At 37.2% G+C, this 20752-nt stretch overlaps 2 protein-coding genes across 3 annotated transcripts in view; one reads left to right on the forward strand and one right to left on the reverse strand.

The window, feature by feature from the left end:
• Positions 1–5142, reverse strand: part of stat4 (signal transducer and activator of transcription 4) — a 40540-nt gene extending 35398 nt beyond the window's left edge. The window contains exons 1-2 of the mRNA XM_011489603.4: positions 5009–5142; positions 2678–2813 (exon numbers count right to left, since the gene is read on the reverse strand). Of these exons, the coding sequence (XP_011487905.2) occupies positions 2678–2813; positions 5009–5136 (264 nt within the window). The 5' untranslated portion in view covers positions 5137–5142. The remainder of the gene's footprint in view (positions 1–2677; positions 2814–5008) is intronic.
• On the forward strand, positions 5085–20154 carry wdr75 (WD repeat domain 75). 2 transcript variants are annotated; one of them, XM_078939425.1, is made up of 21 exons: positions 5085–5197; positions 7214–7343; positions 8424–8489; positions 8677–8776; positions 9099–9223; positions 9401–9471; positions 9572–9688; positions 10422–10510; positions 11346–11504; positions 11650–11709; positions 12954–13069; positions 13180–13355; positions 13442–13599; positions 14535–14715; positions 16617–16711; positions 17138–17233; positions 17568–17737; positions 18109–18168; positions 18626–18769; positions 18851–18942; positions 19183–20154. In XM_078939425.1, coding segments are annotated over exons 1-21 (2421 nt in total). In that variant the 5' UTR covers positions 5085–5195; the 3' UTR covers positions 19397–20154. The 2 variants fall into 2 exon arrangements, with proteins under 2 accessions (XP_078795551.1, XP_004081724.1); XM_004081676.5 differs by lacking the exon at positions 5085–5197 and adding an exon at positions 6771–6966.
• The last annotated feature ends 598 nt before the right edge of the window (positions 20155–20752 follow it).

Here is a 20752-nt window from a genome sequence, read left to right on the forward strand (position 1 = left end):
GTTGCAACATAACCCATTTTATAAAAAGTCTAAAATGTGCAGAATTGATTTTGAGAGTTTAAAATAACAATTTTGCAGTTTTAATTAAAGAAAATCAGCAGATTTTTGGTTCTGAGGTGTTATTTACGCAAAAGGCATTTTTAAGGGTCACAATTTAAGCAAAGGTCTTATATTTTCTTTGCATTAAAGACCCACTCTGGTGAAAATTGTGTTTTTGGTGATACTAACATGTTCTTGTGGCATTTTTCTGATGTTGGAGGACACTTATTAAAAAATTGAAGCTCGAAATTGCATTTCTATATATTTCTATATTTACATAGCTGTGAATCAGAAGCAGTTGAATAAAAGGTAGTTTTTAAAAAAGATTGTATTTGTAATGTGGAAAAGATGCTGGTTGGGTCACAAACTCCCTGCTCCGAGCTCCCAGCACTAGGGAAGGGAAGGGGGGAGGGGTTGCTCCATGGCAAAAGTCCCGCCCACAACTCGGAGGCAGATTTCTGATGAACTACTGCTGCTCTGCAGAAACAGTGTCCCATTATTTAGCCTCAAAACCGCATGATCATAATTAAAAGACCACTGGGAATGCTTTAAAAATAGATCAAAAGAAGATGAAGGTCTTAAAAGGTCCAAACTTTGCTTTTCAGGTATTGTTACTGAAAAATTCTCCATAGTCAATCCTTTTTTACCCTGTCAACTGCTAGATTTGCTATGCCGCCGTTTTGTGACACTTTGGATGCGAGAAAAACACCCTTCAAGGAAAAACCTCATACCAAGTCATCACAGTTCATTTCACCTAGCCCCACCCCTTCAAAAAAGGGGAAGCTAATCGTTATTTTGTCCATTACTTTCACTCAGGCTTCAAAAATTTTAATTGTTCTAAAAACAGTGATTTTTTTTTTAACTCCAGAGGCTGATGAACAACACAAACTCCACAAACATGTTTATTTAGGGCTTTTAGACTAACAAATATAGAATTGTAGGTGGGAGTGAGGGGGTCATCTTGTTTTTACCCACAGCTCTTTGACAGCAGCCACACAGACTTTCCCCCTAGGGGTGTCAAACTCATTTTCACCGAGGGCCACATCAGCATAGTGGCTGTCCTCAAAGGGCCAGATATAACTTATACATGTAACTAAATGTAATGAAAAATAAATGTAACTACTCCTTAATGTTAAATAACTCATTATTTTTTCAAATAACTTTTTAAATGAGAATTGCAGTTGCATAGAAAACATATGTTTGCGTGTTACTCTAGCATAAATCCTTTTGAATTTGATTCTGTCCGGTTAGGTTATACAGACAGTGTTTAAGTCCTAATATTTCAATCCGATATATCAAGTCAAATTCCCCCTAGATATGAATAAATACACACCAATTTTTTAATTTTTTTTTAAGAAATTAAAAACTTTTCTGCTCTCGCGGGCTACATAAAATGACATAGCGGGCCACATTTGACCCGCGGGCCTTGAGTTTGACACATGTGCGTTAGAGCCACCCTGGAAATGACAACAACACAGAAATGAAGTGATGCCAATTAAGATGGAAATTTCTGCTGAGGGATGAGGGAAACTTTCACTCGCCTCCATGAGTGACATGTTCATCAGCGTTACCGGAAAGCCAAACACACCTACACTTTCGCTAAAAATGACAGCAGTGCTGCTGGCGGGTTTATCTACTTCTTTTTTTTTTTGCCTCTTCCTGATGCAGTTTTAGTGCCACAAGTATCTCTTGATCAAAGATCAAGTAAAATATGCTCAGTGAGGGCTTTCCCCTTAAAGATATTCTGGGATTACAGTGAGAAAGGAAAAGGCTACAATATATGAATAAAGCAAACTTCACTCACACATAACAGAAGTCAGCCACAAACTATTGACTACCGCAGAGGTGTAACTGCTTCCTCTGAGAGGTGTTTGCTTCAACTCCAGAAAGTACATTAGAGGCACAGGAAGCAAGTGGTGTGAGCTCCACTGCCACTTTCTGCAGAGCTACCAATCTTTTCAAGAAGAAACGTGGTCGTGTTTGTGAGCACTGCTCAGAGCACAACTGCACATCCGGAGGATCCAAAGTTGCTAGATCAGCACTTTTTAAAGTGTTTTTTTTTTTCCATTGACTAAAACTCAAGATGGAACAAGTAAACGTAAAATTTGGCAGAAGATTAGGCTCATCTCTCTGTGGTTTTGTGTTGACTTGATTTGAAACATCTCCCAGGTAGATGATAAAGATAGAGGAGAAACCCTCCTTTAATGTCTCATTCTAGAGGGCGTTACACCGTTTTCTTGCCCTTTCACTTTTAGCACAAAGACCTGCTTCTGCTTGTGGGTTTTTTTAGTGACTATAGCAAATACTGGAAGGAAGTTTGATGTGGGATTGAACCTTTCTACTGATGTGATGCTTGATCAACCCACACGATTAGCCATCATGTGAGCATGTGGAGAATCTTCATCACATTCTGCCAATTGCACTCTAAGACTATTTCAAAGCATGTGTTTTCTTTTGTTTTCAGTTTAGTTTTCGCATCAATGTTGTGCTTTGTTTTGTTTTGTGTGCATTTTATGAGCCTACAGTTAAACAACCAGGCTCCAGAATGCAGTTAAAAACAGGAAGTAAGCTGTCTGGCTGTGTTTTTAACATCTGCCGTATGCGGCTATTCCTGAAAAACAGATGAAAGGGCGAGCACCTGCAGCTGCTGTTGTATGATTTTCATGTTGTGCCTCTGCAGGAAGTTTTGCTCCTGGGAGCGCAGCTTCTCCAACTGGGACAGCAGGTTGGTGAGCAGCACCCCCGCCATCGACTCATCGTTGACGGCTGTGTCCCTAAAAAGACAAGGCAGCAGCTTTAAAAAAAGATCCAGCTGGAAGGGAAGGGATGAAAAATAATCAAAGTGATGCTGGGGAAAACAGAAGAAAGCATCCTCTATAGCAGGGATCAGCAACCTTTTTGAGGATGAGGGTTAATTTCTGGGGTCTGAGTAATACAAAGGGCTACACAGGACCTGTTTACTGAAAATTTCCCAAAAAGCAAAAACACAGACTAGTATAGTAATAACTAGTGGTCACATATCAATAGTAATTATTTTCTGCAATTATAATCAATGATCAACAGAATTGACAAGAAAAACCTGTATAAACATGAAACATTGAATTATTTCTATTTATCTACTCAAACATTTGAAAATCAGGAGGGACACTTGTATTGGTGGTACAAAAAAAAAAATCGCTCGTAACATTTTTTGAGCCAAGGAAATCATAAATCTTTTTGTCAAAATACGTTTTTGAAAACTTGATGAATGAAAATGTAACATCTTGAGCAACATTTTGAGCTTATTGAATTACATCGTGATCTATGACCTTTTTAGAGATGGCCTTGCAGGCGCTTTAAGTGGCCGAGTGGCGGCGTTGGTGACCTCTGCTCTATTTGGATTAATCACTATTAAGCTTTGCCTGGTTTATTTTGACTTGGGCTGCCCATCTGGTGCCCTTTACATTTAATAGTATAGCAATTATTTAAATTATGTACAAAGAACAATCTTTAATTTGTTTAGGGGAAAGTCGTGGAACAGGCAACAGTGGGACCAAGCAGAAAGAAACACCGTAGTTATCACATTTTCTTGTTGTACATGGGGGCAGAAAAAGGGGTCAAATAAGCTTTTTCGATCTTTTCTTGAAAAAAACAGTCCATATTTCTTGCAGTGAGCAACGGCGATAACTGAAAACAAAACACAGACAGGCAAAGTCTAGAAGAGCTTCAAAGGGTGACCTTTTTTGTGGGCAATTTTTTCTAGGTTACTGTTTTTTCCTGCGTGAAAAGAGTTCTCCCTGTTTTGTTCATCACTTGTAAACTCGTTGGACTCTATTTATGTATTCTTTGTTTTTGCTAAAGTCTTACTCCATGGTGTTTTTAGTGTTTTATTTCCAACTCATTATCTAAGAATCTCCAGGAAATATAATGTATTACAATTTCATAATATATTTTATTTATAATACATTTTTCAACCAAACACACCATTGTAACTTGCTGAGCTTCTGAGTAACTGCTGGGTTATTCATCCGACCAACATGCGGTTTTAAAAGTTTTTTTTTTTTTTTTATCATATTGGAGCATCGGTTGTCATGGAGATAACACAGCATCAACAGCAAAAAACAAAGGTGAGAAACAACTAAAGTGTCTAAGAGAATAAAACTTAAAAAGGATGAAAGCTCTTTATAAAATCTTGTTGTTTTCTGAACTCAAGTAATGCTAAATAATTAAGATTAAGATCATTTAAAAAGACAACCTTAAGAAATGATTTGACCTTAAATATTTTTGTTTCTATATGGGAAATAAAGTTCAGAGACAAAGAGGATTTTTAATTTACATTGAAAAGAAAACATGTATTCTTCTGCTTTTTCCACAGTTTTTATTTTCAGTTATAGGGTTCGTTGTCAGTTTCTCATGTTTCTATAAACCTCAATGAACTGGTGTCCCATTCTTGTATCTGCTTGATTTTAAGGCAAGGTAGGTTTATTTGTGTAGCACATTTTGTGTCAAGATAATTCAAGGTGCTTTACAAAAAACATCAAAATACAAATTTACAGAAAGTTAAAAGAACTGAACTGAATGTAAGCTTAATGTATCAGGGCAAATGTAAACTTTTTATTCTTTTTAACTTTTTATTTAAAAAGATCACAATTTGATTTTCCATTCTGATGAATTATCGATTAGTTTTTCATATTTTGACTTTATGAACCAAAATACTTATAAAAATCCTACATTCTTATTAAAAACTGACAGAAAATCTATTTTACTTTAAAAAAATAGAATTAACTGATTGATTTGATAGCTTAATATTGCATTTCTTAAGAGAATGGAACTATTTTGTTTTCGTATTAACCCTTACCTCACTGATCTCTGAACGTACTCCTCATGTGGTGCTTGCTTTACAACTTTTTAACAACTATACGCCTCTTGAATATGGAAACTATGGCTTGTTTGTTTATAATTAATAATTAAATAATTAAATAAAACTTACCAGTCCTGGGACTCGATCCAGCTGGCCAGCCCCTGCCGGATGTCCATGGGGAAATTATCATCATATAAGTAGTCCACGTGCTCCAGAAGCCTCATCTCCAGCTGCTGGATCTGCTTCCACTGGCTCATGCTGCGGAGCTTCTGATCATTAAAAGGAGAAACAAGATGGAAACCTCTCTTCTTCTTACATGTAAGACGAAACCTCTCAATGCCGGAAAAGTGGACCGTGTCTTTGTTACCCGCGCTGCTTTACCGTTAGACTGGTGTTTGTTATGTGCTCTAGTTCAGGAAGAAACCTCACTTATCCGCAAAGACAGCCTCCACCTGTCAGAGGCCCCGCCCCCTTCCGGCAGCGCCGCGTGTTCGGTAAAGAAAAAGCCGCAACAGTAAACAACGTAAACAATCCTAAACTTCACCTTACATTTGTCACTTTAGGCGTCCTCCTGCTTTAAAAATCCAGATCACTTTGACAGGAATTTGTCAGAACATAATATTCTATTAACAGATATAGGAAGTAACGTGTTGCATTTACTAACCCCGAGCAAAAAGTAGGACAGTTGAGTTGAACATGTTATTTATTAAGTAAAGCCTTATTGAGTAGTATAGGTAGGCCTATAGGCATAAGCACAAGTATAGCCTACTATAAACCATGTTAATGTATTGTAGGAAGTATAACTGAATACTTCAGACTGCATTTGAAACATTTTAAGTTTACTATTTATAGATAGTAAAAATAAACTTCAAATACACAGCCTCACTTTTAGTATACAGTAAGTAGCCTATGCTTGTAGGACACTTAAATAAACTACGTTTTGTTGAGGTTACTGTTACTAAAAAAATAACTAATAAAACAAATTCTAAAATCATTTGACTCTAACATACTTAATACTTTTAATACAAAATAAAAGCAATAACCATATTTGGCCACAATGGGCTGCTGGCATCAAGCTACTTTAACATGTGGATTTGGGGCAATTCATAGTCTCAGAGAAAGATTATGAACTTTCTACAACATTGCTTTTGGAAAGTTGTAATTCATTTAAAAAATACATTTCTAGCAACACTTTATGCTGTTGGTTAAAAGGAAGAGGAATTTTCTCTTTTGTTTGACATTTTATTTTAGTATCTTCTAAAAAGAACAACTTTCAGATTTTCTTGTATAGGTTTTTGTCTGTAAATAGAAATATTCAAAGTCTGAGTAAATACAGTCATTACCAGTTGGTTTTACTCTTCATTTAGTATTTTATATATTTATGTGTGAATGTATATATATTAGACAAGTATTCTTTTCTGAGAATAATTATGCCTAAATAAAAAACACATTTTTTGAAACTTTTTTTTCAATCATGTAATACTTTTTTCAATTAATATATATATATTTTGTTTTGAAAACTATTTTATAGAGGGGGTAGGGGGGTAGGATTTACCTACTACTACCTGTATTAGGTAAATTCAAAAAATCCAGTACAGTGAAAAACGCTGATCGTGTCGTAAATCTTGTAAGACAAATTTTTCAGTTGTCATCTGTATATTATCAATAATCATTTTAATTAGTAAAAACGCACAGATTATCACACTTGTATTTTTGTGTATAGCAACAACACTAAAGAAAGTGTATCCGGTGTGGCACATTATGTGCCACTTAGATAAAATGTTTAGGTTTTTAAATAGTTTGTGTGCTTTTGGACTTTTTTATCGTAAAATTTTTAATTTTTTTCGCAGCGTGTTATATTTTTTACCACTTTTTCATTCCATATCAAGAGTGATTTTTACAGTACTACTCCCGTCCAGCAGGGGGCAGAAATGCAAAACTAAATAGACTAATGCGGTGAAGTGTCAACGATCAAAGGTGAAAGTTGAGTGGGACAAAAACATGGTTGAACACGGGGACGTCCGCGTGGTTCACAAAGGTGGCAGTAAAATCAACTTCAGGGAGCCCGCTTTAAGCACTGACTCGAGGTTAGTGTGCACTTAAAGTAACATAATGTGTACCGTTGCTTGAAGAAGCGTATGACTGCTTCCGCCGGTTGAAATAGCTACGAAGCTAAAGCCTGCGCTAGCTGCTAACAGGAGCCGTTTCATTCGGGAACTCGGTGTTGACAAACATACTACTGTATCGTTATCCTTAATTAACGAATAAGTCAGATTAAATGAAGTGATGAAGTAAACAGTCGTGCCGGGGTTATCGGGAAATTTGTTGTTGCAGGTTCCTGTTGTGCGCCTCTGGAGAGAGTGTGAAGGTATTCAGCACTGCAACAGAGGAATGCTTACACGCGTTGCAAGGACACACCGACTTGGTCACAGGTGTCCTCCTCAGACCGTCCAACCATCTGCAGGTACAAAACACAATCACTTTGCGCTTTATGAAGTCAGTTGAGGCTGAAGTTGAAGGCATTATGGTGGAGTTGTGAGTTTTTGATGTTTTGTACCAAGAGAAATGTTTTATACAGAGTTATCAGGTGATGAAATAATCTTCCAAAACAAAACCAATAGGCTAAATCAATGAACATATTTTTACTTTTAAAACATTCTAAATATATGAACAATAAGAATTGTTGGTTTTGTCTATATTTTACAATTATATTTTGTGTTTAAACTAAAGGATCACATTTCTTTGGTGTATCTACCTGATTATTTATTTTTTGTCTATTGTTTTAAGGGAAAAAATTGTACTAAAGACTTTATGAATTTAGGAATTGGGGCAAAAATTATGTTTTCTTTTGCCTTGTCAAACACAGAAAATGCATGTTGTGTTGTTTTGTTTTTGGGAAAATTAAATAAATACAAATAAATGTCTCAACCCATTTTTATTTATGTAGGTTTGACTATTGGTGAGGATTTTGAGTTCCCCACTACACACACATGTGAAATAGAGGTTTCCAGTGTATTGAGTTCAAACTTTTGATTTGCACATGTGCAAATGGAAGATGCTTACAATTATTTAATGATCTAAGAATGATAAATAAACAAAGAAATAAGTAAAGCATTGAAATAAAAATAAAAATGTTGTCTGAAAAAGACAAAAGAATTAACTAAACAAACAAAAGAATCTAGACCCCGCAATAAATAATTCTTAACAACTTACAAAGATTCTTTTTTTCTGTTGAATAAGTAGCTTTAGGAATAGGTACCAGTTGTCAGTAGAGGATGTACTAAAATTATAATGTAGACATTAATGAGTTGCGACACCTTTCAACTTTAGGAAAAATGATTCAACATTCTGACAATAGTCAAAAAGATTAAAATGTTAATGCTGAATTTAATATTTTTAAGCTCATGCTAGGCTCCTGACATTTTTGATTGCACGAGAGAGATGTGTTTTTTTATTTGTCCAAGCCAACACATAAATGATTCAATTTAAATTGACTTTTTAAAATAATGTAGTCTTTTTTTCTTTTCTTTAATTTCTGCTGCAGGCTTACTCCTGCTCGCTAGATGGCACTGTCAGACTTTGGGACTTCACAGACGGCATTCTCATTAGGGTAAGTTGAGCATCTTGCTGATTCTCTTATGAGTGGATAACTGCACTGTTTTAAATGTATCTTTAATTGTAGCACGAATTCTGATTAGTCTAAAACGAATTTTGAATGTTTACTTTTTACTTTTACCTTTTCTAAATAAAAAATTGCTTAGCTTGAAAATATGTGACAATTTTGTGATTCGTTTCAGACTTATTCTATTGGATACCCCATTTATGGAATCTATGCATCTGCAAAACATGAAGGTGTCATCTTTATTATCACCCCCATGCACACGGACACCAATTCTGGTATGTGGAAACATGCTTTTGTTGTTGCTTTGTTGTGATGTCATGTGCTCTGGATGGTTCTGCGATGTAAGGACTAAGATTTTATGCTTAAAAAGGATGAAATGTTTGATTTCTTTTTCAAATAACAATTTTACACATTTTCAAGTCATTTCCCCAAATGTTTTCTCATAATTTGTATTTTGTTTCAACTTGAATCAGAAGCCTCACTAACTAAAACCTGTAGGATAGAGAAGAAGAAAGTGGGCTAAAAGTAACAGGGTAAACATCTGGTGCTGTTTTATTTATGTATGGACTGTTCATCTGCATGTGTGTGTGTGTACAGAGTTATTCCAGCTGGTTGCAGTACATCTGCCACAGTGTGGAGAGCAGCTGGTGGAGGCCAAAGAGCTCTCTGCTGTGCTCAGCAACATCAGTTCCAACCCAGCAGCCAGCGCCTTTGGTAGAGAGGTGAGAATATTTAGATGTTTCACCCACGTTTTTTTTTTTTTTTTTTTAGAATATTCTAGTTGCTATGTTGCCCTTGAATGTGATCTAATAAGTAGCGTTGATCTTGATTTTTTTTTTTTCTTTTTTTCCGTCTTCCTTCATGTGTGTGCTTGTGATCATAAACTGTTACTTTTGCAGGGACAATACATAGTCTCAGCAAAACCTCTGCAGCTGGAAGTTTACTTCTTTAAGAAGCAAAAATCATACAGGTGAGCTTTGGAATCAGCAAACAGAATAACTTTAATTAAATATGATTTATTAAAGTGAATATCGACTTTATGAATCATGAGTTTGTCTGTGGATCTATAGTTTTTTTCTCAAAAAAGATAACCAGAAAGGAGGCAAGAACACATTCACATGCATTACCTGCCACCCAACAGAGGACTGTATTGCATCAGGGCATGAAGATGGCAAGATCCGCCTGTGGTAAGTCATATGACAGGGGTTGTTTTCCATGTTTACAAATGGTAAAATTCCTTCCCACTCACCTGTAGGATCCTCTTTTGATGGAGGTTTAGTGTTCCCAGTGGTCTTTTAATTATAATTTTGCCGTTTTTAGCCAAAACAAAAGAACCCGTGTCTAGGACATAGTTTCTGCTGAGCGCCAAGAGTTGTTTGCGGGACTGCTGGCGTGGAGTAAACCCGCCCCTTTCCCATCATCCATTTGCCTACATGCTATCCCGCTAGCTTACAGACCCTCACAACCCTAACCTAACATTAGGGGTGCAACACAAATGGTGAAAAATATTGGAGTTATTCAGCTGTACAGTTTTGAGTCAGATACCAGACCAGGAAAACAAAGACGTACATGGATCTATTTGTCTGCAAGTGCATCAGAATGGAGCGGAGCAGTAAGCTTGTGGCTTGGCGTTGTCGCTTCTACGTCACACCTACACGCTTTTCTCAAACGGCATTTTTGGCATTCACAACGATTTGAATAAAGAAAACTCAAAAATGCAATTTTATGCTTAATTTTCTTATGAATAAAAACTTCCACAAGAACATGTTAAAAACAGCATTTACATTGGAGTGTGTCTTTAAATGCTTTGAAGCCGTTAACTTTGCATATTTGATATGATTGAGTTTTGACAACAGTTTTTCAAACAAATCTGATTGTAAATTCTCATTTGATTTTTGGACTCTGCTGTCTTCCTTTCAGGAGAAACTTTAACCACAGGAAGGAGTACACATACTCCACACTGCACTGGCATCACAGTGCAGTGAGCTCCCTGCGATTTACTCCAGAAGGTATGCTGTTATTATAGCATCTGATAAGCACAAAATCAGATTTATGTGCAGAGTTTGGTGATTATTATTACAATAATCATATATTAGTTGTATATAGCTTCTAGTTGACAGCATCAGCTCAGAGCTGGGACTTGAACAGAAATGTATCCTGCATTTATATAAGTACGGTACCTGGGAAGGTATCATAACCATTCAGCCTGCAATAACTGCTTGGGGTCCTTTCGACTGAGGATAATGACACACTACGGCAACCCTACTTGGACAAACTACAAAGCTTGGAGATCTGCTCGGGCTATACATATTTTCATTTCACGTTTCCTTTTGTAACCCAAAGTTATTTTCCCTCTCAAGTTGTGTTCTTGTAGTGTTTATAGAAAGATTTTGCCACAACCCACTTTCTAAAAAGATCTGTGGCTGTTAGAATGAACCTGGCGCTCCACGCTAGAGAACCGTATCTCTGATCAGAGCAGCTGGAGTCTCGTAGCTTCGTGTTTGTTTGCAGGCAGGGAAGGTGCTTTGTTATATTGTGCGGTCTGGAGAAGGGTTTGGACCGCAGTCCATTCAACTGCAAATCCACTTAATAATAATCATAATAATAATAATAAAAGCACGTTCAGAAGATAATGTCGCTCTGTGTCGGAGTTCGGTTTGTTTACAACGGACCGCATAATATCTTCTTCTGTGGTAGTATAGTCATTTGTTCAATATCTGACACGTCATCGGACCAACGGACAGCCAATCACATAATGTGACGTCAGCTCTAGTTGAAGGACCCCCGAATGGTTGTTGCAGGCTGAATGATTATGGTACCTACACCTGCTGTTTTTGAAATCAGGCACCAACCTGCTGAGTGGAGGTGTGGAGTCAGTACTGGTTCAGTGGCGCTACAACCAGGAGAGCCAGCGAGACTTCCTACCCCGCCTGGGTGGAGCCATCACACACATTTCAGTCTCCCCGGATGGAGCTCTGTTTTGTACATCACACAGTGACAACAGTAAGAGTTCATTCAAATGGTGTACATGTCACAGATCTGATACCAGTTTTGATAGACAGTAATATCCAATCTTTTTAGAAAACAGCATTTTTGTACTTGTTTTTTTATGAACGTTTGTGTTGATTTCTCTCTGTGTCTCGGCCAGAAATCACAATCATCCAGAGCTGTGTTAAAGTGTCGGCAGTCATTCAAGGGCTGGTCAAAGGTGAGTACAGTCTGTAGGTGGAATCAGCACGGTACCATCATAAACGTGGTGTATAGGCTCACAAACACTAAACACACTATATCTCATGAACGACCTTTAATACCTCTAATACAAGAGTAATCTGCTTATCTACCACTGTTTCAGCTGAATCCATTCACTGATCGCTCTTAAAGTACAAAAAAGTAAGCTAAATCAACTTTCATTATGTATAAATAGTTACAGAAATTAAAACAGAGGCTGGGTTTTTGAAAAACTGTATTAAAAAGTACATGTGATTTGTTCTGAAGTAGGAAAGATGTTTTCACGATTATTTTAGTTCTTCCCACTCCCTTTCAAGTAACTAATCAAACCCTATTAACAGTTTTTATTTTTTTAAAGACCCATTCTAATAAAAATTAGGTTTTTTGGTGTTTTTAACATGTTCTTGAATAATTTTTCGCATTAGGGAGGACATGTATAAAAAATTTTAAGATTAAAACTGCGTTTCTGAGTATCTCTTTGTTTAAATCGTGATGGATCAGGGGGCCGTCAAAATCCAAAGTTTGAAAAATCTCACGTTTTTGACGCATCAACTGCCATGGATGGACCTATGGCTTCCTTCTCCGCTCCAACACAGATGCATGTACTCGCAGACAAAGAGATCCATTAACGTCTTCATTTGGCTCATAGCTGTGCGGCTGGATTGCTCTGATAACGTTGCCATTTTTTATTTTTTCCCCCCATTAGTTTGGGCGCTATAAGTTAGAGGGGGAGAGTATAAACAAAGGGTTAATGGGAAATTAGCCGGGGCTAACTTCTGCACCAACAGTCCACAACCCAGAGGTGAATATCTGATGAACTCCTGTCGCTCTGCAGAAAATATGTCTTAAAAAAACGACAGGTTTTTTGATTTCAGCTAAAAACAGCATAATCATCATTCAAAGGCCACTGGGAACCATTTTTCAATCGAAACAAATATAGTCGGTGTCGGACTTTGATGGATTCAATGTGAGATGTGTGTGTACTGTATATGCAGCTGCAAATATGGCTGTTTATGATTAGGAGCAGTTATAACGTCAAGAAGATAGCATCATTTTCTTTTATCGGTTTTCTGATCAATGCATAAACTAATATCTCAAATAGATTTGATCATTTTATGAGCTTTTTTTTTTACCCTTGTTTTTTTTTTTAAATTGCTTGAAATAAAGCAACCATTCAAAAGTTTCATGTGTATAAAGACTTTCTTAACTTTTGTCTCTTTGCAGGTGACCGTATCAGGACAGACTTGATGATTGAGCCTCGAAGCAAAGCTCTGGTGTTGAATGGAAAACCAGGGCACCTTCAGTTTTACTCTCTACAAAGAGACAAACTATTGTACAATGTAAGAAAGGATGGCACCTATTGGATGCTTTTAAACACTCTGAAGTCTCCTGCTGAAAGTGTTGCTGTGCAGCTCTCTTTGTGATGTTCTTCATTGTGTCTTCTGCACAGCTGGACATAGTACAGCAGGAGTACATTCATGAATCCGGCCTGGAGCAGTTTGAAGTGGTTATGGCAGCATTTGATGCCTCTGGCAGCTGGCTTGCCACAGTAGAAGAAAGAAAACAGAAAGCCCCTGAGCTGGAGCTTAACTTGAAGCTGTGGGCACTTGATGATCAAAAGCAGAGGTATGCATTTTTTTTTACAGAGCCCTTATTTTGTTAATCTGTTAAATTCAACATGAGTTTTCTTTTTTCCTCTTTTTTTATTCCAGTTTTGTGCTGAACACAACTATCTCGGCCCCCCACGAGGCGCAGATTACAGCCTTGTGCTTTCCCCACGTGTCAGACGGCCAGACCACCATGTTGGTCTCCACTAGCAGAGATGGACACTTCAAAGCCTGGCAGCTGGCTGCACCAGCCCACACAGAAGGTAAGCAGGAAGCCAACGGTGGACCAGAAGCCTTGCTACACTGCTGCAGGTTGTCTTTATAACATTCATGCAGGATTATCGCTCACAGGGACTAGTTGGTGACTTAGTTGTCATCCACAAAAGATCATCTGATTGTCTATTAAGGCAATGCGAGCACTCTATTTTTAGATCCTACCTGACTAGCAAAAAAAGATAAAATTAGTTTGTAAAAACACTGAATAATATTTGTGTTTCTGTTCAATTTAGTATGCAAATTAGAATGCAAATTTTTATCTTATTATTACGCAACTTTTTTTAAGGTTTTGTTTTGTGTGTTTAAACTTTTTTATGAAGGTCTGTGTTTTGGTTGTGGTTTTTAAGTTAAGAAAGGTTTTTATTATGTAAATTTTGTATGAAAAGGGCTTTATAAAGTTTATTTTATTTTAAAAGGCAAAACATAAGCTTTAATTGTGTCGAGTTGTTGGTCGCGTAACTCCAATCAGAGTTTCTTAGATTCACGGCCCGCTGTGGGCAGGACATTAACTTCTCAGAACTATCCTGAAAATGTTGAAAAATATTACAATTATGGAAAGGTTGATCACCAAAGGAAAAAAATAAAGGACTCAAAGTGAGAACCTTTTAGAATTTTTTTCAGGCTGTGTGTGTGACTGAAGACATGTCAAAACAACAGAGCAAATGATGTATGTGAAGTTTTTTTTTTTTTTTTTTATATATTTTCTAATCTTACTAATGTTGATTGATGCTGTTTGCCTTTGTTCAGAGTTTAATGACTTTGCATGTTTATCATCTGAAGTCACTGGAGGGGAATCTATTGTTCTTGTTCGTGTCAGCCTCAACTGAAAACAGGTCTTAGCCAAATTAAGCCTGGTTTCTCAGTAATCCAGCTCTCCTGATGTCTGTCTCTTGCCCCCCTTTCCTTTGGGTTGTGTCACCAGACGAAGGCCCGTCCTGGTCCTGTGATTTTCTCGGGGCCTATCACAGCCTGGTACCCGAGTGCTGCTGCTTCTCAGCCGACAGCTCTCTGCTGGCCGTGGGCTTCCAGGAGGTTGTGACTGTGTGGACTCCTGCCTCGTGGGAGCTCCTGACGACTCTCTCCCAGCCGCCGGGCGCCGTCAGGTCCGTGCTTGTTCGGACACACAAACACCCACACAGTCTAAATCCTCCCATCTTTCATCGCTAAGCTGTATGTAAAGTGTTAAATGATTGAGCACATTTTGGATTTTATTTAGATTAAATCAACATTCCAGAAGTTATCCTAAATCGGGGAGATAATTTCACTTTTAACAGTTTATTTTGATGTTTATTTGGAAAAAGTATATCAATCCTTGAATTTCCAAGATAACATGTTGCAGTATCTGGATTTAGCTTAAAATTTCCGGCAGAGCAAGTTCTTCTGCATGTAGACTAGTTTCTTTCCTTGGTGGCACAAACATATTCATTCCAGAGGAACAACATCAGGACTCATTGAGCACGACGCTTCAATTTTAACACATGATCTGGCCTCTACCCAGCCCAGACCTTTACCCTACTTGTTGTATTAAACCTTCAATTTTAACTGAAGAATATTTGAACTGTGTAAGAAAAGACAAACCTGACTCTCCCAGCACTGAAACAAGGTAAAAAATAAACCAAATTAAATAAATAAAATTAAGATTTCATGTGTTTTAGGTCAAGTAAAGTGAGTTTGATTGGAATTGGAGAAGTTGCCACAAAAGCTGAACAAAACTTTATCATAGTTAAGTTTTGCACATGAACCAGCTTATTTTAAGACTTTAATTTGAAGTGTCCTATTGAAAACAAACAACTCACCAAGTAAAAACATTGGAAGTCAGCATATTTTATGCCTTTCTCTATAAATCTTGGTTTTTAAAATCGCTTTGACTTTTGTGGAAATATGATTGACTGACCTACCATGAGCTTTTAACTGATCTGTTGATCCTTGGTTTTTGTTAGCTTGGTGGTTGACTCTGGCTTCTAGCCTTTACTTCTGTCTTGATCAGAATGATCATGTTCACATTTAGATAGAAACCAGGCAAGTATCCATACTAAATACTTACACACTGCAGATATTCTGAACAATCAAACATTCTGAATTCATTTTGTTGGTATTATTTGTAAACTGCCTGCGTAAAATCACATATTTGTGGATTGAAAACTTAAACCGGGACTCAAATAAGAAAAAAAATCTCTTTACATGAGACTGGTAAATCACATTTAACAGTTTTTAACATCAGCTGTTTGCAGTTAATGGCTTCGAGAGACATTAACGTTTTTTCTAAATATTTAGGTAACCTTTTGGAACTGAAGCCCAGAGCTTAGTTTCTCACAGCAGACCAGCTGAGCCAAAGAAGTCCTGCCTGGAGGCCAGCCCAGCACACGCTGCCCTTTCACAATGTTGCTCCGCTCTCAGAAATGTTGGCAAGCTGCTCACAAAGAGCTTCTAGGTCACCGAGGACAAAATCTTTGCTTCTAGTTTCTGCAAAACGTTTTGAAAGAAAAAAAAATAGTCAATTACATTTTAGTATATGTAGTACAAAGCAAGTCACTGTATAGGCAAAAGAGACGATTCACAGGAAATCAACATGGATTACTCTGAATGGAAGCAACATTTTTGAGATCTTTAACTGAAATTAAAAAAATAGTTTAACAATGAGAAGAATAGAGTACTAAAATGATCAGCCATTTAAAAGCTATGAAGAGGTCACATTTCTTCTTGCACCTCACTCCACATATATTTGTGCATTCCAGAAATGTTATTTTTAGTTGGACTTAATTCAGATCATTTGATATTTTTTTATGACTGAGTTGATTTTAAATATTAAAAACAAGAACATTTCAGTCTCTTCCCTAAAAAACAAAGTTTCTGCATTATGATTGTTCAACCCCTGCTGATATCACTTGAACCTTTTAAAATATAAACATGTGTGTCATGTGGGGGAACTGGTTGGTTAAAGCGGCTCTTGTGATAATTTTAGTCAAAGGAAGAGAGAAGAGACTTTTTTTTCCCCCCCCTTTAGGGATCTTTGTTTTGGTCGACTAAGCTGTTCCAAGTATCTGCTGGGAGCCACGACCAGCAAGCTGCTCTGCTGTTGGAACCTCCTCACCTGCTCCTGTAAGACTTCTCATGGGTTCATCAGGTGTTTGGGTCACGTCTTATTTTTATCTCTGTAAACCATCCACATGGATGGAAATGAATGACAAACATGAAGCTGAACTTTGAGGTTTAGTGAATGTAAGAAAATAATTTTTTGTATAAAAGCAGCTTCATTGCTAAATCTGGATGACATTTTAAATGAAAGAGATGCACAAAAACCAACAGTCTTAATGCAAAGAGTTGATATATTTGGAAGCTGTAAATGTCACTCTTATACTTAGGAATATAGCATCCTGCTAAGAAAAAGTAAATAAAACAAAACTTATTTTTAATCCCATCAATTAAAACTAGAAGTTTACTCTATGAACAAAAACTTTATTTAAATGTCTGTTTAAGGTAAATTGAAGCAAGCAAACGTTTGAGGGTTGTGTTTTTCTTTGTCAGTGGAGTGGGTCACTTCTATGGACGTCAGCCTGCTGCTAGCCGACCCGCTCTCTGAAAACATGGCTGCCTTCTGTTTTGAAGCTGGATCCACAGACTGTAAGTTTGACTCTTAAATTGAAATTTCAAATGAAACAAACGTAAATCCTTTTTTTAAACCATATACATATATATATTCAAGTATTGCAAAAATAAATATAATAGTAATAGGTTATTTAGCTCCACAAGGTAAACTATATAAAAATCAAGAGACTTGATTCTAAAACTAATTTTGTTGTTTCAAAAAAAATGAAATTTGTTGTTTTCAGTTATTTGGGGTGTTAAAGCGTTGACTCAAAATTTCACCTCAGTCCATTATTTAAAAAACTTAACTGAAGCTTATCGAATATATTTTCTTATTTGGTTTTTATTTTTTGTGTTCTTTGTTTTTCAGTGTTTGTGTTCAAGCCCGGCGAGCCACGGCCACTTTTTTCCCATAAGGCTTTGTGCTCAGGGAGGGTGACTCATGCCGTCTTTGTCCCGAGAGAAGTGATGCTGGAGAGCTGCGATGAAGCTAGCCAGTGGCTAAACTGCTCACATCTTTACTTCCTCACTCAATCTATGGTAAAGACACACTCACTGTGTGTGTATCACACACACCAAAACTTTCTGTGATTTTCAGAAAGCAGCCCAGACGCTTGAGTAAATCTCAGGAAATGTTTGGCAGTTTTGTTGAACTGATAAAAAGGTGATGGGGACATGGATAGGAATCGCTGAATGAAGCTTCAACATTACTGTGTTGCTCCCGGCAAATCACAAAAATGTACAAATGTTTGAAAAGTACAATAACTGTAAAGTTTTTTTTTTTAAGGTACCATATTTTTCATTAGTGGAAAGGTTGAGGATAAATACTTTATAAAACAAGATGAGTCCTCACTGATGCACAATTCAGTCCTTTTTGTTGCTTGTTGTGATTTGTTGACTCTTCTCTGCAGGACCTGCTGACGTTCATCACCAAAGCAGAGGAGGACAAGCTGACGGCTTCGAGCAAACAGGTAAGGTTGATCTTTTCTGTCTCATTGGGCTTCAGACATTTGGCCTGAAAGGAGCCAGGATGGTACAGTTTAGCTCTTTCATTTTTTCCATATTTTCCTTTTAAATTTTAGAAAGACTGAAGCTCTATTCCAAGAAAAATCAAACGTTATGCTTGTTTAACTTGGAGAACGGCTGTTTTTGGAGCAAGTACAAAGGCTCATAGCTGCCAAACTGCATCTCACTGTGCTCGATTCATGAACCAGCACAAAGTTATCAAGTTTTCCTAAAAACGGGGCCAACCATTCATGCTGCTTCTGTTGTTCTGATCTGAAAAATAAGGATAAAACATTTATGCATGACCTGTTTGTCTGACTTTAGTTATATAATAATAATAAACCTAAACATTTATGTCATGTTTCCTTTGATGTTTGTTGATATTCACTGACTTTTTTAACTCTATTATTTTTGATTTTTAAGCTTGTGGTCAGTGACGATGTTGCCATGACGCCCTTCCACCTGTTGCTGGGGAAACATCGGGATCAGCTGGAAAATCCACAGGCGGAGAGCAGGCTGTCTGTGGAGCCAATACGTCAGCCTTCGAGCTCTGCTGGCATCGACGAGGTTGGTAGTTTAACTCTGCGACTGAACCGTTTCCATAGACCTACTTGCATGTTTTAGGGATCTAATGTGTCTTTACCACAGCTGCTCCAGATGCCGGCTCATGTGCTGCCCTCTGCCAGCTTCCTCTGCTCCATGTTTGTTCAGTCTCTGCTCATCTCCGTCAATAAGCCAAGGTCAGTTGCAAACCAATAAAGCATCAATTCTTAAATGTCATGTCATAAATATAAATCTGTTTTTGTGCATAATTTGAAGCCTCATTAAACACTGCAGATCTACAAGTTGAAAAACATACATGATTCAGCATTCCGAGAGCTAAAAGTATGCACATGGGAAAATGAGGGTGTGTTGTTTTTGTTTGCAATAATGCTGAGTCACGCCAACGCTTTTTCCCCCCCGTGTGTTCTCTGTGTCAGTGAACAAAACAAAGAGAAGGAGGAGGAAATGGAAAGCGAGAAAGAGGAAGAGGATTCCGATGGGGAAATGGAATCCAGAATCTCAAGACCAGAACACATGCCGTCAGGGGAATCGGGGTGCGCTGCCCCCGCCTTAACAAAAGAAGAGGTTAGGGAACTCAGGAGACTCAAGAAACTTGATCACAGTTGGATGAAAGGCCTTTTAGACCAATGAAGAGCCAGCGAATGTGGAAGTTTGTCACCAGCCTTTCCAAGATTCTGTGTGGATTGTTTTTTTTTAGTAACGGAGGAAAACAATTCTCATAGGATTAGATGATTGCAGGCAAACACATGTTTAATCAAATGATGATGTGCTGCTTTGGCAGAACTGTGTTAAACCCCCAACAAGTTTGATTTGCTTTCTATGCAAAAACAAAATAACTTCTGGATTGCATTGAGGATCCTCTGGACTTAACATTTGCATCACTATTTTCTAAAGCATTCCTGTTTTCAGATTTGTTTCAGTCAGAAAAGGAACTCTTGTGTCATAGTTTTGTTTTTTTACCTCTTTGCTGGTTCATTATTCTCTGTTCCTGCTAAACCTGAGCAAGATCAGCGTAAAAAATGTATCCACAGAGGAAATAGACCATTGTGGTAGAAATTCATTCTGCAGAGAAGCTCCACACAACTAAACATGATGCTCTTCCGTTATGAAGATGCAGGATATTATTTCTATTTCCTAGTATTGTTACTGCAACATTTTTTCCATCTGAAGTTGCATTTTCTTTTTTTGTGTGTGATTTAAGCTTACAACTATTTTGACTGAATTTCACCATGCCTCCCCCCTCCGTTTCATATTTTCAAAGTCTGTTTACTTTCGAGTTAGAGAAAGTCCAAGGCTGAGGTTAAACATTGTTGCTGTTGTGAGAACGCATAGCTGTGTGTAATGTTATTTTCATACATACAGATATTTAATAAAAACATTTTCTTAAAGCTTTCCGTTCTGTGATTTTCCTTCTAACAGATGTTTTTGTTATGAATCTACGATGCTAAATGTGAACACATTGCATAGACCTCTGGAAACTACATCAGAGGGATTTGGGTGCCATAATTTAAGATTAAAGCAAACATAAGGGGTTTTTATTGATGAGAGAAGATTAAAAAGATCTTATGTAACACTTTCCAGCAGGTTAGTGCTGAAAAAGAAATGTTGAAAAAAACTGTTAAATAAGTGAAAGTCTCTTAATAGTTGTTCAATGCACTATTTATGCTTTAAATTCAGCTAAAGACATCATCCCGTTATGTTGTCAGGCCTTCAGGCGATGGATCTGCCTTTTTTTCTTTTTCAATTCCTCTGTGTCAGGTGCTTCTGTCAGTTTATGAACTTTCTCAGCATTTGGCCTTTTCCAACACCATCTCTTTTGCAGCTTTAATGTACTTATGTCAGCAAACTAGATCAAGTCTCTATAGTGTGTCTTAAACAAGTAATGAGCAGTGTTTACCATATTATCTGATTTAATCTTTAAATAAAAAAAAAAAAAAACATTGATAAGAGAGAAAAAACTTCCTTACTGTCTTAAAAACAGATGCT

This window comes from Oryzias latipes, chromosome 21 (genome assembly GCF_053564925.1).
Source record: "Oryzias latipes strain Hd-rR chromosome 21, Olatipes_Hd-rR_3.1".
NCBI classification, from domain to species: Eukaryota; Metazoa; Chordata; class Actinopteri; order Beloniformes; family Adrianichthyidae; genus Oryzias; species Oryzias latipes.

Bases quoted from the DNA above. Each gene is read 5' to 3' on its own strand.
- wdr75 (XM_004081676.5), top strand. From the start codon at position 6,881: ATGGTTGAACACGGGGACGTCCGCGTGGTTCACAAAGGTGGCAGTAAA. The intron at 8,490-8,676 runs GTAAGTTGAGCA...GATTCGTTTCAG, and splicing joins CAGACGGCATTCTCATTAGG to ACTTATTCTATTGGATACCC. The intron at 11,505-11,649 runs GTAAGAGTTCAT...TGTCTCGGCCAG, and splicing joins TACATCACACAGTGACAACA to AAATCACAATCATCCAGAGC.